The sequence below is a fragment of the Dendrobates tinctorius genome, unplaced genomic scaffold (genome assembly GCF_039654945.1).
Source record: "Dendrobates tinctorius isolate UK_male_01 unplaced genomic scaffold, ASM3965494v1 ptg000155l, whole genome shotgun sequence".
In the NCBI taxonomy this organism is placed as follows: Eukaryota; Metazoa; Chordata; class Amphibia; order Anura; family Dendrobatidae; genus Dendrobates; species Dendrobates tinctorius.
This window is the reverse complement of record NW_027361822.1, coordinates 22,143,038-22,157,242: the sequence shown is the minus strand read 5'-3', so window position 1 is coordinate 22,157,242 and position 14,205 is coordinate 22,143,038. Positions and strand designations below refer to the sequence as shown.

General features: G+C 48.8%; 1 protein-coding gene across 1 annotated transcript in view; it reads right to left on the bottom strand.

The window, feature by feature from the left end:
* The window catches only part of LOC141051045 (uncharacterized), a 59,082-nt gene that overhangs the window by 21,268 nt on the left and 23,609 nt on the right, over window positions 1-14,205 (bottom strand). Inside the window, exons 2-6 of the mRNA XM_073547858.1 lie at window positions 11,203-11,352; window positions 10,894-11,073; window positions 10,687-10,810; window positions 10,506-10,603; window positions 10,239-10,326 (exon numbers count right to left, since the gene is read on the bottom strand). Of these exons, the coding sequence (XP_073403959.1) occupies window positions 10,239-10,326; window positions 10,506-10,603; window positions 10,687-10,810; window positions 10,894-11,073; window positions 11,203-11,352 (640 nt within the window). The remainder of the gene's footprint in view (window positions 1-10,238; window positions 10,327-10,505; window positions 10,604-10,686; window positions 10,811-10,893; window positions 11,074-11,202; window positions 11,353-14,205) is intronic.

Sequence of the window (14,205 nt, the reverse complement as noted above, 5' to 3'; positions counted from 1 at the left end):
AAGGGAATTTGTGTGTATTCTAACGTTTATATTCAAAATCTTCCAATAACAAAAGTAGCATTTAGTTATGTATCGGTAACGGTATTTTTCGGATACCCATGACAGCACCACGAGAGAGGGGATCTGCCCTTTAGGACCAGGAAACCTACAGATACAAAAAGGGCAGCACCTCTCCCACTCAACAGTTGCATTACAAAGCTTGAGAGGACCTCCATGGTTAGTGGCACAGAATATATACAAAATATGTACCGATATCTATACCGTATATACAGAATATGTACAGAATATATACACCCATTTATGAAAAAACTTAATCTCCCAAACGTGACTACCTATGAGCAGAGGAAGTGCACACCCCTGTGTGAAGGGAAGGAACTAAGGGTGCTGTCATGGCTATCCGAAAAATACCATTACGTAACTAAACGCTTTATTCGGACCCCATGACAGCACCATGAGAGAATTACAGAGATGTAAACACTATCTTAGGGAGGGACTACAGCCTGCAGTACCCTTAACCCGAAGGTGAGATCTGAGGAAGCACCCATGTCCAGCCTATAATGATTAAAAAAGGTGGAAGAGGATGACCATGTGGCCGGCTTAAATATTTGGTCGATGGACACTCCAGATCTTTCTGCCCAGGAGGACGCCATGGCTCGGGTGGAATTCGCCCTCAGATTTATGTGGAGCCGGACCGCCACCTGCCGTATAAACTAGAGAGATAGTCTCCCTAATCCACCTTGCTAGCGTACCTTTTGACACCCTGAAACCTTTCCCAGGGCCCTGGAAAGATATAAATAAGGCGCTCTCCCTTCTCCAGGGGTTAGTGACAGACAGATACTCAAGCAGACATCTCCTAACATCCAATGTGTGAAGTTTCTCCTCTTTCTGATTAGTAGGGTTAGGGAGGAAGGAGGGAAGGATTATCTCTTGGGACCTGTGGAAGTCCAACACAACTTTGGGCAGGTATGCGGGGTCAGTTCTAAGCACTACCTTGTCCTCTAAAATCTGCGTGTATGGAGGGATTCTAGAGAGTGCCTGGATGTCAATTATTCTACGTGCTGAAGTAATAGCCATTAAAAAAGCGACTGAGGGATAAGATCTTGATTGGGGCAGATACCATGGGTTCAAACGGAGCCTTTGTTAAAGCCGTAAGGACTAAGTTCAGATTCCATGGTACACACCTTCCTTTGTGTATGGGTCTAGACCTACCAACTGCTTTTATAAATCTGGAGATCCAGTTATTCTTAGCTATATCATAGTAGAATAATGCACCAAGGGCTGAAACCTGCACTTTCAGGGTACTAGTGGCAAGCCTTAATTCTAAACCCTTATGCAGAAATTCTAGAATCTGGCATATAGGTAGCCCTTCTTCTGCCCTAAACTCAGAAGTGGTCAAAAATTTTCTCCAGGTCCTGGCATAGTTTTTTGTTGTAATTGCCTTCCTACTTTTTAGAAGGAGAAGGGTGGCTATTAGATTTGGGGAGAAACCTCTGTCCCTCAATAATGCCCTTTCAAACTCCACGCCGTCAGGTGGAGCCCTGTTACTCGTGGATGACCCCACATGTGGACAATCTGGTTGAAAATGTCATGATTTAGAGACCATTCTCCCTGCCTTAATGAGTTGCGGCTTAAAAAGTCAGCTTTGGAATTGTCTTTTCCTTTTATATGTAGCGCTGTCAAAGATAGAAAATGCTTTTCTGCCACCTGGAAAAGACGCTCCGCTACTTCCATCAGGGCCTCGGATCGGGATCCCCCTTGGTGGTTGATGTAGGCCACCGCCACTTGGTTGTTCGATAGAATTCTGACATGGTGACCCTGTAGGTATACAAGGAGCTTTTTGACTGATGGTTCTACCGCCGACAATTCCTTCAAGTTTGAAGAACTCTCGACTCGGTGATCCCATTGACCTTGGACTACAATGTCCCGCATATGGCCCTCCCACCTGGAGGGATTGGCGTCCGTGGTTATTATATGGGATATGCGATTTTTTTTCAGGGAACTCCCGAGACCAAGTTATCTCTGTCAAGCCACCATTTTAGGGATTTTATTGCCAAAGGACTTAATGTTAATTTCCCTTGCAGGAATCCCCCCTAGGATCCTATCATTAAGCAGAACCTCCTTCTGCAGGATCCTGGTGTGGAACAGAGCCCCCTTGACGGCCGGAATGCAGGAAGATAGTGACCTCAATAGTGACATGGCTTTTCTAAGGGACATAGCGGGCCTGTTTACCACTCGCAACACCCGGCGACAGATGTGAATAATTTTGTCAGATGGTAAACGACATTCCTCAGCTTCTGAGTCTAAAATGAGACCGAGAAACTGCTGAACCTTTAGGGGCTGTAAGCGGGATTTTAGTTTACCAACCAACCTAAGTGCTCTAGAGGACTTAGATTTTTCCACCTGGGAAAGGCAATGATCAGCTGAATTGCCTATAATCAAAAGGTCATCCAAATAGGGGACAATCAAAACGCCTGACTCTCGCAAGTGGGCCATGACTTTCGCAACTACCTTCATGAAAACTTGTGGGGCAACTGAGAGCCCAAAGGGGAGGGCTCTATACTGGAAATGCTGAATAATGCCTCTCATGGACACCGCCACCCTCAAGAAACACTGGTAGTCTGCATGAATGGGTACAAGGTAGTACACCACTTTTAAATCTAAGACTGCCATGAAACAGTTTTTAAACACCATTTTTATTAACGAGCCAATAGTTTCCATTTTAAAGTGGTGAGTAACCAAAAACTTATTGAGAGAACGGAGGTTGATGATGGTTCTGAAGGAGCTATCCGGTTTCTGGAACAAGAACAGGTAACAGGCCACTGCGGCATCTAGTTTAGGGGCCTTGTCCCAGCTGTTAACCGACAGGTCATCAAAAGGATATCTCCGCTTAAGGGCTGGAGGTACAGAGCCCCTCTTCTCCGGTTTCTTCCATTCTCGGAGAATTAGCTCCCGGATTTTTTCATTCAGGGGGAAGGATCTCAGCTTCCTCTGATCCAATCCCCTAAACATAAAGTCCTGCATGAATAACTCTGGCCCAGGCTCTGCTATCCCCATTGTTCCCCTGACTGCTTTAACTAGCTTGTCTACACGGTCTGGGGGTAGGCAGAAGCGACCGGAGTCTTCTTCAGATGATGATGATGGGGAGGAATCGTGGGAATCTTCATTCTCCTTCTAATCTGCCGGTGAATCTGACACCGGGAAATCTATGTACTGCTCTTTCTGTCTAGAGCTTTCTCCCTGAGAAAGGGACTTCAAAGACTCCCTCACTTCCGTTCTTATGATGTCTTTTAAACTCGCGGTAAAGTTGGGAGTCTCCTCTGCCACCTGAGGGGGAACAGTAAGGCCACATAGTCTCCCTGGTAGCTAATGTTGCTTCCCCCTTCCCGAGACCTCACCTTCTGCTGGATACAGGGGGCAGGCATAAATTTTTCGGACATGAGTCCGGTAATGGGCATCCGCATAGGGCGCATTCCCTGTGCTTTGCCTTGGCTGTACACTTCTTCCCCTAGAGGCAAACACATAAGGGGAAGGCTACATCACTAAGTGAACATTCACGTAGATCACTTACCAGTGGCTGATGAATACTAGGTAGCGGAATACTAGAGGGGAATTTTCCTGCTGATGCCGCAGGCTTCCACTTGGAAGAACTTCGGCGGCTGGATCGATCACTTGACTGGCCATGACCTGCACCATCACGGGTTTTCGGTCGTGTCCGTGGCTTGTGCGTGGCATGCGGACTCGTAGGCTCCTCCTGCTGCTGCTCACTCTCCATATCCAAACATTGGCCAGAAGCATGAGGCTGTGCCTTGTGTCGCCTTAAATGTTTCCCTCCCGGTATCCGGATTCAGCAGATGATGCCGCGCCTTTTGCCACAGGCCACCCCGCCCCCACAGGTGCGCAGGCCTCCACCATCGACTCTCTGATGGGGGCCGCCATCTTGCCGGTGGCCCGTGCATGCACGGAAGGAAGCTGACCTCGGTAACCTGGAAACGATAGTCGGTCCCGCCCCCAGACGTCACCTGGTGTCCTGATGACACAACTGCCCAGGGACGCCGGAAGAGAGGCCTCACGTGTCCCGGGCCCCCCGGTCACGCCGCTCGCACCATGCTGACGGACCCCCCGCGTCTGGAGCCCACACCACGGGCACAGAAGCCAGGATCTACTCACCCTGGTCTGGTCACTTCCGGAGATGGCTGATCATCCAGACCTCCGCCCCCTGGTGCCCGCACACTGAAATGAAGTCCAGCAAGGACCACCGTGGCGATCCAGGAGTCCGGACCAGTCGAGGTAGGAGACACCCCCCCCCCCCCCGCTACCTACCGGTCTGCGATTCCAGTTCTAAGATGTCTGTAGGATCCCGTCCCCTCAGGAACAGGAAACCAATTGATGCGTGGGAAAGATGCCGCCCTTTTTGTATCTGTAGCTTTCCTATTCCTGAAGGGCGGATCCCCTCTCTTGTGGTGCTGTCATGGGGTCCGAATAAACATCTAATTTCAATAAAAATTTTCTAAATGTCTCAAGTGTAACTCAGTGGGGGCAGATCTCATGTATTGGGACTGTAGGGTAATTAGGGAATCATTTGTTGCTGAGAGCCTGAATATTGTTTCGATATTTCATCTTATTTATAGGAGTCAAGATGGATTGTTCTACTAGGGATTTAATTTCTTCATGATTGTTATCTGCAAGGGGAGTGATTTTTAAGGACTGGATAACTTCTAAAAATATAATTTCCAATAACAGCTTGGGCCATGTTACACATCCCAATAAATTAATTGCTAGGATACGTTGAAGCAAAAAAGTTTGGAAATATGGGTAATTGATTGAAGGGTGTTCTCTTTTCCATCGTCTGACTGGGGGGCTGTCAGGGGTAAGTTTAAATCGAAAAAGGAGGAAAAAAATTACAATTGTATATGTGTTTATATTTGAACATATACCGTATTTTTCGGATTATAAAACGCTCCAGATTATAAATCGCACCCCAAATTTTGAGGAGAAAAATTTGAAAAAAAAAAAGGTTTTTAATAAAATGGTGGTGCTTCTTATAATCCATGCATCTTATTGCTTACCGGGGGTGGTGGCTGCGGTGAAGCGGGGTCCCAGGGTTGCTGCTGGAGGAGGCAAGAGTGGAGCTTTGCTGCAGGCTGGGATGAGGGGGTGTTCCGATGTGCGGCGCGCCACTGCGGGTGTCCGGTGCTACTGCTGCCCTGTGTCTGGTGGTGCTGCTGCCGCTGCCGGGGGCTCTGCTGACATTTTATGAAAGGTGAGGGCCCCCGGCAGTTCCATGGTTTCCTGTGCGGTGGACTCAGGAAAAATGGCAGCCGGATGGCGGCGCATGTGCAGATTATTATTATTATTATTATTTATTGTTATAGCGCCATTTATTCCATGGCGCTTTACATGTGAGGTGGGGTATACATAAAAACAAGTACAATAATCTTAAACAATACAAGTCATAACTGGTACAGGAGGAGAGAGGACCCTGCCCGCGAGGGCTCACAATCTTCAAGGGATGGGTGATAATACAGTAGGCGAGGGTAGAGCTGGTCGTGCAGCGGTTTGGTCGATCGGTGGTTACTGCAGGTTATAGGCTTGTCGGAAGAGGTGGGTCTTCAGGCTCTTTTTGAAGGTTTCGATGGTAGGTGAGAGTCTGATATGTTGTGGTAGAGAGTTCCAGAGTAGGGGTGATGCGCGAGAGAAATCTTGTATGCGATTGTGGGAAGAGGAGATAAGAGGGGAGTAAAGAAGGAGATCTTGTGAGGATCGGAGGTTGCGTGCAGGAAAGTACCGGGAGACGAGGTCACAGATGTATGGAGGAGACAGGTTGTGGATTGCTTTGTATGTCATGGTTAGGGTTTTGTAATGGAGTCTCTGGGCAATTGGGAGCCAGTGAAGGGATTGACAGAGGGGAGAAGCTGGGGAATAGCGGGGGGACAGGTGGATTAGTCGGGCAGCAGAGTTTAGAATAAATTGGAGGGGTGCGAGAGTGTTTGAGGGGAGGCCACAGAGCATGAGGTTGCAGTAGTCAAGGCAAGAGATGATGAGGGCATGGACTAGGGTTTTTGCAGATTCTTGGGTGAGGAATGAACGGATGCGTGAAATATTTTTGAGTTGAAGTCGGCAGGAAGTGGAAAGGGTTTGGATATGTGGTTTGAAGGAGAGATCAGCGTCAAGGATTACTCCGAGGCAGCGAGCTTGTGGGACTGGGGAGAGTGGGCAGTCATTTACTGTAATTGATAGGTTCGTAGGGGGGGTCACGTGAGATGGGGGAAAGATGATGAATTCTGTTTTGTCCATGTTGAGTTTCAGATATCTAGTGGAGAAGAAGGATGAAATAGTGGACAGACATTGAGGGATTCTGGTTAGTAGGGAGGTGATATCTGGTCCAGAGATGTAGATCTGTGTGTCATCAGCATAAAGATGATACTGAAAGCCATGAGATTCTATGAGCTGTCCCAGGCCAAAGGTGTAAATAGAGAACAGCAGGGGCCCAAGGACTGAACCTTGTGGGACTCCGACAGATAGGGGGCGAGGTGAGGAGGTGGTGTGTGAGTGGGAGACGCTGAATGTCCGGTCTGTTAGGTATGATGAGATCCAGGAGAGGGCCAAGTCTGTGATGCCGAGGGATGAGAGGGTCTGTAATAATAGGGAATGGTCCACTGTGTCAAAGGCAGCCGACAGGTCCAGGAGGAGGAGGACAGAGTAGTGTCGCTTGCTCTTGGCAGTTAAGAGGTCATTGGTGACCTTAGTAAGGGCAGTTTCATTGGAGTGGTGTGACCGGAAGCCAGATTGTAAGCGGTCGAAGAGGGAGCAAGAAGAGAGATGGGAGGACAGTTCAAGGTAGACGTGTTGTTCCAGTAGCTTGGAGGCGTATGGGAGAAGTGATATAGGGCGATAGCTAGATACAGAGGATGGGTCAAGAGAGGGCTTTTTGAGGATAGGTGTGATGGAGGCATGTTTAAAGCTTGAGGGGAAAACACCAGTTGTTAGTGACAGGTTGAAGAGATGGGTTAGGGTTGGGATGAAGACTGTGGTGAGGTTTGGGATGAAGTGGGATGGGATCGGGTCGAGTGCACAGGTGGTGAGATGTGATCTTGAGAGTAGAGTGGAGAGTCGATCTTCTGTAATGGTGGAGAAGTTGGTTTTGAAGGTGGAGGGCTGGGAAGTCGGGAGGAAGGGCTCTGGGGGTTGTTGACCAAAACTGTCCCTGATGTTATCAATTTTCTGCTTGAAAAATGAGGCAAAGTCTTCAGCTGAGATGAGTGGGGAGGGAGGAGGTGCTGGGGGGCGGAGGAGAGAATTGAAGGTGTTGAATAACTGTTTCGGGTTGTGAGACAGGGAGGATATGAGAGATGAGAAGTAGGTTTGTTTAGCTGTGGCGAGTGTGGTCTTGAAAGTAGTGAGGGACTGTTTGAATGCGATGAAGTGCTTGTTGGAGTGGGATCTTTTCCATCTGCGCTCAGCAGCCCTGGAAGCTCGCCTCAGCTCTTTGGTCAGGCTGGTGTGCCAGGGCTGTCTGTTGATTTTGCGAGTTTTGGTATGTGTAAGTGGGGCAGCGGATTCCAAAGCTACAGCTATTGTGGTGTTATATAGAGCGGCAGCGTCATCCGCATTGTGTAAGGAACTTATATCTGTAAGAGGGAGGAGGGATTCAGAGAATGAGTGTAGGTCAAGGTGTTTAAGATTCCTGCGAGGGTGTGAAAGTTTGTGGGGTGGGGATTGTAGACATGGAGTGAAGAGGGAAGAGAATGTGAGCAGGTTGTGGTCAGAGAGAGGAAGAGGTGAGTTAGAGAGGTTAGATAGGGAGCAGAGGCGGGTGAAGATGAGGTCCAGTGTGTGGCCATCTTTGTGGGTGGCTGTAGAAGACCATTGAGTGAGGCCGAAGGAGGAAGTGAGAGATAGAAGTTTAGTGGCAGCTGAGAGGGAAGTGTCGATGGGGATGTTGAAGTCGCCCATGATGATAGTAGGGATGTCCGCGGAAAGGAAATGAAGTAACCAGGTGGTGAAGTGGTCAAAGAAGGTGGTGGCTGGCCCTGGGGGGCGGTAGATGACAGCCAGTTGGAGGTTGGAGGGGGAGTAGATGCGCACAGAGTGCACCTCAAAGGAAGGGAGGGTAACAGAGGGTGGCAGTGGGATTGGGGTGAAGGAGCAGGTATCTGACAGGAGAAAACCAACTCCTCCACCATGTTTGCTGCTGGGGCGGGGGGTGTGAGAAAGGTGGAAGCCGCCATACGAAAGTGCAGCAGGAGAGGCTGTGTCAGAAGGGGTGAGCCAGGTTTCGGTGATGGCGAGGAAGGAGAGTTTGGTAGTAACAAAAAGATCATGGATGTAGGAAAGCTTGTTGCAGACAGAGCGAGCGTTCCACAGAGCTCCTGTTAGTGGGACTGGGGAAGCGGGGGCTGGGTGAATGGGTATAAGGTTGGAGAGGTTACGGAAGGTTGTGATAGAGTGTGGATGGGAGGTAGAAATGACTGTGGGAATGTGGTGAGGAGGACCAGGATTTGGCGAGATATCGCCAGCAGTGAGAAGGAGCAGAGAAAGTGTTAGCAGGTGGGAGCAGGAGAGGGCATGAGGGGGCTGTCTGTGTTTGGAGACAGAGGATTGTATGTTAAGGAACAGTTTTGAGGCGGAAGTGAGGTGGATGGGGAGGATTGAAGAAGAGATGAACAGTTCCTTACTAGGAGTAGGGATTAGGGGAATTTGCAGAAAGTGAAGGATTATTGGGGTGAAAGTGAAAACAAACAGAAACATTGTTTACAGTGACTGTGTCCAGTTACCTTCAGTTCCCTTCTGGTTCAATTCTGGTTTTAATTCTTAAATTAATCTTCACACTTCTAGCACACACTTATAGCAATCACAATGCAGACTGAAGTCTATGCAGACTTGTGCTCTGCAATATATGTACAACTAAGTGCAGTCAGGTGTGAAGCAGAGAGGAGTGGTCTCTGCTCATTTTGGTCAGACAATTAAGAGTGGACCAGATGTATATGATCAAGCCAGAGTAAACAAGGTCATAAATAACACTGGGGTAAGCTGGGGTTAGCTGAAAGGCATACCATGTGAATGCTAGGTGCAGAGGCAAGTCTATGTGCAAAGCTGGGTGATGCACTGTGTGTCCTTCATAGACAGACAGCATGATGTCGGGAGATGAGATCTCAGCGCTGAAATCTCATCTCCTGAGATCTTGCTACCGAGATCTCCATCTGCGCATGCGAAGCCTTCAGGCGGCCATTTTCCCGGAGTCCATCGCACAGGAAACCATGGAACTGCCTGAAGCCCTGGATTTTGACAAAATGTCGGCAGAGCCCCCGGGCAGGGGCAGCAGCACCACCGGACACAGGGCACTGGCAGAAGCACCACCGGACACAATGCAAAGGGGCGGCACCACTGGAAACAGGGCAGCGGCGACAGCACCACCGGACACAGGGCAGCGGCGGCAGCACCACCGGACACAGGGCAGCGGCGGCAGCACCACCGGACACAGGGCAGCGGCGGCAGCACCACCGGACACAGGGCAGCGGCGGCAGCACCACCGGACACAGGGCAGCGGCGACAGCACCACCGGACACAGGGCAGCGGCGACAGCACCACCGGACACAGGGCAGCGGCGACAGCACCACCGGACACAGGGCAGCGGCGACAGCACCACCGGACACAGGGCAGCGGCGACAGCACCACCGGACACAGGGCAGCGGCGACAGCACCACCGGACACAGGGCAGCGGCGGCAGCACCACCAGACACAGGGCAGCAGCACCATCGGACACAGAGCAGCGGCGCTCCGATAAGGTATATCCGCATTATAAGACACTCCCCTATTTTCCCCCAAAATTTTGGGGGGGAAACTGCGTCTTATAATCCGAAAAATATGGTAAATAAAACGGACTTGGTCTGGTGTGTCGTCACAAAAGCAAGGTCCACTATACGGATTATATTTTTCTTCATTTTGTCAGCACATTCTACATACGCTGTGGCTTTGGCTTTGCAGTTTAGAGATCTGGAAAGGTAAGTGTCAGAATCTTCTAGCTGCAGATAGTAGGGAGCTTTCTCCGTGCTGTAAGCTCTGGCCGGAACAGGTCTCGCTCCAACAGAAGGACTTCCAATGCCCAAAGTAATCAGGTTTAGCAGAAGAATGGTGACTGCTTGATTGTGATATGGCCAGACTACACTGAAGATAAAACAGCCACATCCTGTGACTGAGAAGATTCTGTGACTTTACTGCATTTAGTGGTTACTACTCACCTGGGTAGTCATATGTAGGAATCTCCTCTTTACACCAGTCACCCTTCACATATGCCTCTGTAGCATAAATATTGGTGAGTCCTTTACCCTGAAACAAAAATTGTACAAGTCACATCTATGATCAGCTCTAATCCTGGCATCTCCACTGTTCTCATTACACAAGTATAAAACATATAATACTGGTGGATAAAACAAGACTGAGCACAAGACCTTCACAGCCGTCTACACATCATAGGGGAGATCTCATGACACCTTCTCTCCATCTACCTGATGATCATGAGGAACATTGGGATTTTCTTGTTTACAGTCCTGTGGAAGAAGAGGACAGGGACATCTCTCTGGTGTTGTCCTCTTACTGGATAGGTCTGGAGAAAACAAATAAAGGGACTGAATTCATTCTTTACATACAGATAATTATAGGCCATGTGTATTTAGTCCTGTCTATTACCTGGTGATGTGAGGGGCTGGGGAACCTCCATCATGACATCATTGTAGAGATCTTTGTGTCCTTCTAAATACTCCCACTCCTCCATGGAGAAATAGACGGTGACATCCTGACACCTTATAGGAACCTGACACATACAATAATACCATCATAACCCTGATCCCTTCATAGCATTGAAGTATAATGTCCCAGCATTCCCAGCAGTGTCACCTCTCCAGTCAGCAGTTCAATCATCTTGTAGGTGAGTTCTAGGACCTTCTGGTCATTGATATTCTCAAGTATCAAGGGGTGGAGTGGAGGCCCTGTGATTGGGCTCAGGGGTCTTCCCCATCCCTCAGACACAGGGTCCTGACAGCGCTCACTAGAGGTCTTCTTCACCACTGTGTAATCCTGGTTATGGAGAGACACATTAATAAATCTGACTACAGACATTTCCAGAGTCCTCACCTCTCCAGTTCTGTCCATCTGTTATTCCCATAGATAAGAATGATGTAATGTGACGTCATCAGAATCTCTCACCTCTCCAGTAAGCTGGAAGAGGATCTCTAGGGTGAGGTGTAATATTCTCTCCGCCATCTTGTCTCTGTCCCTTTCCATCCTTGATGTGTCAATCATGAAAATTCTCTTAAATAGAAGATCTCCACTGAGAAGATCTGATATTCGAAGGACCTGAATGGGGAGAGGATGACAATGTAACATCATAGATAAGTCAGTGTAATAATACAAATTACTGGAGAAAATACCGGAACATATGAGGCAATATAACATGTAGATGATGTTGTACTGTTAGTTCGTATACACTGGAACATTAGTTGAACTGGAAACAGTCAGCTTGTCCACTGTATTTTTTCACTGCTTCAGCTGCTGACTGGCTGTAGATACCTTATGCGACCTGCGCTCACAGAAGCTGCTCTATTCTCTTGTTTGTATATTATTCAGTTATGGCACCTTGCTCACACTTGCCTTTGTTAGGAACGGCAGAACGCACTAAATAAAAATAAATAATAAAGTGCGTTCGCCGCTCGGGGTCCACCATGCAGTAGGTGTTACAACCGCTGCTAGGTATCGACAGACGAGCAATATGGCGATATAATGCGCACGGGTTAGACTTCACCCGAAGTGCGCAAAGCGGGCTCTGTTCACACACAGAGGCGCCGCAACATAAACATACAAAACCACAGAGCCTGTTAGTATCACAGGCCTCAGGTAAATGCACACACGGGATCAGGTCACAGGAGCAGGACCTAAGACAGGAGCTGCGCCCGTCTAGACCTACCGTGTGTGCGGCGTCGCTACTGCGAGCGCCAAGAAGGGCTGTAACTGCAGCGCGGCGTAGGACACTACCGCAGGACGGCACAGCTACAAAGCAGGCGCAGAGGTGCGGTGTGCACAGTGGCCAAAGGCTTGCCACTGACTGGCGCTGACTGCTGAACTAATTCCCTATCCACATGCCTGATATCAGAGGGAAGGGGTTTCTTATTAAGTCAGTCACCAGAATCATACATCCGTCACCATTCACACATAGCAAGTATAGTCTATACTAGCGCATGGCCGAATGGTCATGCGTGCTTTTTATAGCCGTGTGGGACCATCCAGATCTCCGAGATGGACCAATGAGATCTGGAGCAGGACCTGGGCACATGACTCCCGATCTCCAATGGGAGATCGTCTCATGAGCATGCCCAGTAGGAGCACAGAGGGACTTAGTCTCTGGAGCAGTCTGCTGCAAAGTAATCTTCTCTGCAGTGGATAGACAGCAGGAGACCGCAGAATGTGAGGCTCTGGATTCCTGCAGAGCAGACGCAGAAACCTGATGCCTAACATGTTTTATTCTATGCGGAGGTGCAGGGTAGTTTTTTGCAGTTTACTATTGAAGGTTGTTATTGCCTCCATTTCTGACTGAGCACTCCTCCCATGAGTCTAAGGCTATATTGACCATATTTTTCGGATTATAAGACGCACATTTTTCCCCCAAATTTGGGGAGAAAATGGGGGTGCGTCTTATAATGCGGATATACCTTACCAGCCGCGGTGGAGCGGGGTCAGGGATGAGGGGGTGTTCGCGCCTCTGAGGGCGTTCGATGCTGCGGATGTTCAGTGCTGCGGGCCTCTGCCGACATTTTCTGAAAGGCCAGAGCCCCCACAGTTGCATGGTTTCCTATGTGGTGGACTCCGGCAAAATGGCTACTGGGGGCCGCACAAGCGCAGATGGAGATCTCAGGAGATGAGATTTCAGCTCTGAGATCTCATCTCCCGAGTTCTTGCTGCCAAAATCTGCATCTGCGCATGTGCCGCCCCTGGCAGCCATTTTCCTGGAAAATGGCCGCATGCGCAGATCTCAGCACCAAGATCTCAGGAGATGAGATCTCAACGCTGAAATCTCATCTCCCGAGATCATGGTGCCGAGATCTCCATCTGTGAATGCGCCGCCCCCCCAGTGGCCATTTTCCCGGAGTCCAACGCACAGTAAACTATGGATCTGCCGGGGGCTCTGGCCTTTCACAAAATGTTGACAGAGCCCCGCAGTACCGCCAGACACAGCGCAGCGGCAGCACCGGGGACAAATTTTGGGGCAAAAAAGTGCGTCTCATAATTTGAAAAATACGGTATTTTGAAACAGAAGCCCTCGGTGATATGCCTTCCAGAAACGCATCTGGTTAATGAAAAAGTAGCAATGTTACAGAGGAGATGGGTGAGGAAGGCGGATCACTCGACGTTCTCAGCTTATGCCAGAGGGGTTTCAATGCTGGTACATACAGTACAAGCATCCCGTTTGAGGAGGTAGAGGTGGTAATTGACAAAGACAGCCAATATGTGTTTCCAGTTTGTAAGATCTTTAATAGATTATTGTGTATTGCCTCGGTGTACAGTATATTCCCCAGCCATACTCTAGGAAAAAATTACAAGAAAACTTAGAAATATTGGAAAGATAGGTAGGGGTTCCTTTTATTATAGTGGGGGATGCTCCGTTTCCTCTCACATTCCAAAGACATACTAATAGGGAACTTACCGTATATACTCAAGAATAAGCCGACCTGAGTATAAGCCGAGGCCCCTAATTTTGCCACAAAAAACTGGGAAAACTTATTGACTCGAGTATAAGCCTAGGGTGGAAAATGCAGCAGGTACTGGTAAATTTAAAAAATAAAAATAGATACCAATAAAAGTAAAATTAATTGAGACATCAGTAGGGTAAATGTTTTTGAATATCCATATTGAATCAGGAGCCTCCATACAGTTCATGATGGCCCCATAAGATGCTCCATACAAAATACGCCCCATATAATGCTGCACAAAGGATAATAATGGCGCTCCATAAAGTTTATGGCCCCATAAGATGCTCCATAGAATATGCCCCATATGCTGCTCCATAAAGGTTATGGCCCCATAGGATGCTCCAAAAGGGTTAAGGCCCCATAAGATGCCCCATATGCTACTGCGAATAAAAAAATGACATACTCACCTCTCGTCGCTGGGGGCCAGGTATCGGTGTCCTGAGCAGGCAGGGACACCGGCACGCTA